This window comes from Atta colombica, unplaced genomic scaffold (genome assembly GCF_001594045.1).
Source record: "Atta colombica isolate Treedump-2 unplaced genomic scaffold, Acol1.0 scaffold236, whole genome shotgun sequence".
Classification (NCBI taxonomy): Eukaryota; Metazoa; Arthropoda; class Insecta; order Hymenoptera; family Formicidae; genus Atta; species Atta colombica.
In genome coordinates, this window is record NW_017259334.1 from 1,062,968 (window position 1) to 1,065,561 (window position 2,594).

The window sequence follows — 2,594 nt, forward strand, 5'->3', positions numbered from 1 at the left end:
ATCACATGTTGCACTAATGGATTTTAATTAAACAGCAATATATTAGCAAAATAAAATTATTCAATGAATTGTTTTAATTGTTTATAACTTGTGAATTAAGTTTTGTATTATTACCATTTTGTACCTCAAATAATTGCCAAGTAACTAAAATTATCATTCTAAAAAGAAGCTCTGAATCACAGAAATGACATTCAAACTTAATTCATTATGTGCTGTGATTAGATATTCTTAAGTACATCAAGCGAATTAGTTAAGTGTACTGTGATTAAGTCTGCAATTTTTAAATAAGACTTTATTTGGTAGATATATATAAGATGCTACGACGATATATAGAAGACGCGGGAGAGAGGGGAGTACACGATATAACTGTATTCTCTAAGCAATTTATTTTTTTGGTACAATTTAGAAATAGACATAAATCAGATAATGATTATTGTATAATTATACCAAAATAAAACTGCATGCCAACTAAATTTGAACAGGAGAACATTGCTTTCCTGTATTAACTTTTCATGCTACTAACATATTATTAACCAAAGGCTTAATATTTAACTATACATTTATTATATATAGAGATAGTGAATTTATCATAAGAAGGCTATATTTCTGCTAATATATGTTTATAAATTTATCTTTCTCTACAGTTTATATAAGAATTTATGAAGTGTATCACTTAAAACTATTGTCTCTTCTCTCCTAAATTTTAAGAAGAAGTGTAAGTTAGAGTTAGTAGTTACTGTTATTAAGAATTATAAGACAGTAACAATCTTACGGTTCTTTACTGATAATTTACTAATTCACTATAATATAGTATACTATAGTATACATTCATACAAATATAATAGATTAAATATGTATATAATACGCATATAATAGAATAAATATGTATATATACACATACATGTATTTATTCTATTATACTTTTATAAATATACATATATCACGATTGCGATATACTTATAGTTCAGTAAAATTATTATAAATGACAAACATAGCACGATACTCAAGCTAATTGAGTATTTTTTTCTGACAATAAAATAATTTCGATACAATGAATTTATTCTTCAATCAACGTACAACGTAAATATTGACGGCTAGATTCTATAATATGTTCAAAGAGCAATCAAGGGTTAAATCCTTCATTCAAACAATGCAAACAACTTCCATTCTCGAATGCGCATACATAGTATTTTCTAATATTAATGTTTTCAGCTAAAATGAAACTGTGTATGTATGTATAAATATACACAGAATAGATATCATTTTTTTACACAATTCAATTTCGTAATAAAACTTTTTTAAAACTTGTTTGTTATATGCATTCACTTGTCGAATGCTTGCCTATGAGATTGTTATAGCTCATCCATACTATTTACTTTTCTAATAACTATAAAAGTCTTCATATTCATTAATTTCTTTTAACAATAATTCGTCATCGATACGAGCCTTTAGATAGAAATAAATCATTTATAAATAATATCATTCAACAATATTCACGTTTCAGCTATATCACAATCGAAATTCGTAAATCAAGAAATTTTATGTAAAATTTGATTATATATATCAATTTTTGCCTGTATTTATTGAAATTCTTCAAATGTATTAAGATACATATATAAACTTGTATTTAATATATTTCATCTTATCCAATATATACGATATCAAAATGTTCACGACAAAGTTATATGTTTTTGAAATATATCAATATAAATAATATATAATTTATATTTTATTGACCTTAATTGCACATCATCTTTGATTTACTTTATTTAGAAATTTAATTAAATAATACGCTCCAATACTTTCGGGGCAATGGGTTTAAAATTACTAAAAGATCAAGATATTTCGATTGAAGTTGCATTTATTTTCGAGCACCTAAGTAAATATAAAATTGTTATATGTCTATATAATTCTGTATGTATCTATATCACTGTCATGTTACTGTCGCTATAATATTTATAATAAACTAACTTCTAATTACATATGAAATAATAAATGTAGGCTTGAGTGTATATAGTAATATATATGGCACGTCAGTCTGTACGTTTAATTACTTAATCGTAATTATTAAATACTACTATATGTTATCCGCGCGCGCGCGCATCAATTGAATTTTATAAATCATTTTATTGTGTTTGGCATTGTTCATGGCTGATGCTCTAGCACTACCGTATCATTTCCATATACTTCTGCTTATGTTTGCTTAACATTTCAGTCACTGTTACCAGCTGTTTAATTGTCGGCTGTAAGCAACAAATGTAATTTTTTAAGCATATGCATCCTCATGCATATCTTCGTGATTATAGATTAGAGACATACCTGTGTCTTCGATAGAACTTGAAGTTCCTTCAAATGTGAAACACAGATATGATGCAACGTCGCCAAGTCTCTCGCAGTGTCTGACACGCTTTTGGTTCTTGGATCCGTAGTTTCTGATGGTTCTGGTTTTTCAGCAACATTCTGCACATATAACACATACAACATTGTATAAATTAAATACAATTTTCATATTATATCAACCATCTCCATTTACATTAAACGTATCGCATCAAGAATTGTCCATAAATCCATATATATGGTATATATATATATAT

At 26.5% G+C, this 2,594-nt stretch overlaps 1 protein-coding gene across 1 annotated transcript in view; it reads right to left on the reverse strand.

The window, feature by feature from the left end:
* Window positions 1-1,874: 1,874 nt before the first annotated feature.
* LOC108688569 (ras GTPase-activating protein 1) overlaps window positions 1,875-2,594 on the reverse strand; it is a 6,279-nt gene continuing 5,559 nt past the window's right edge. Inside the window, exons 14-15 of the mRNA XM_018194878.1 lie at window positions 2,320-2,480; window positions 1,875-2,243 (exon numbers count right to left, since the gene is read on the reverse strand). Of these exons, the coding sequence (XP_018050367.1) occupies window positions 2,166-2,243; window positions 2,320-2,480 (239 nt within the window). The 3' untranslated portion in view covers window positions 1,875-2,165. The remainder of the gene's footprint in view (window positions 2,244-2,319; window positions 2,481-2,594) is intronic.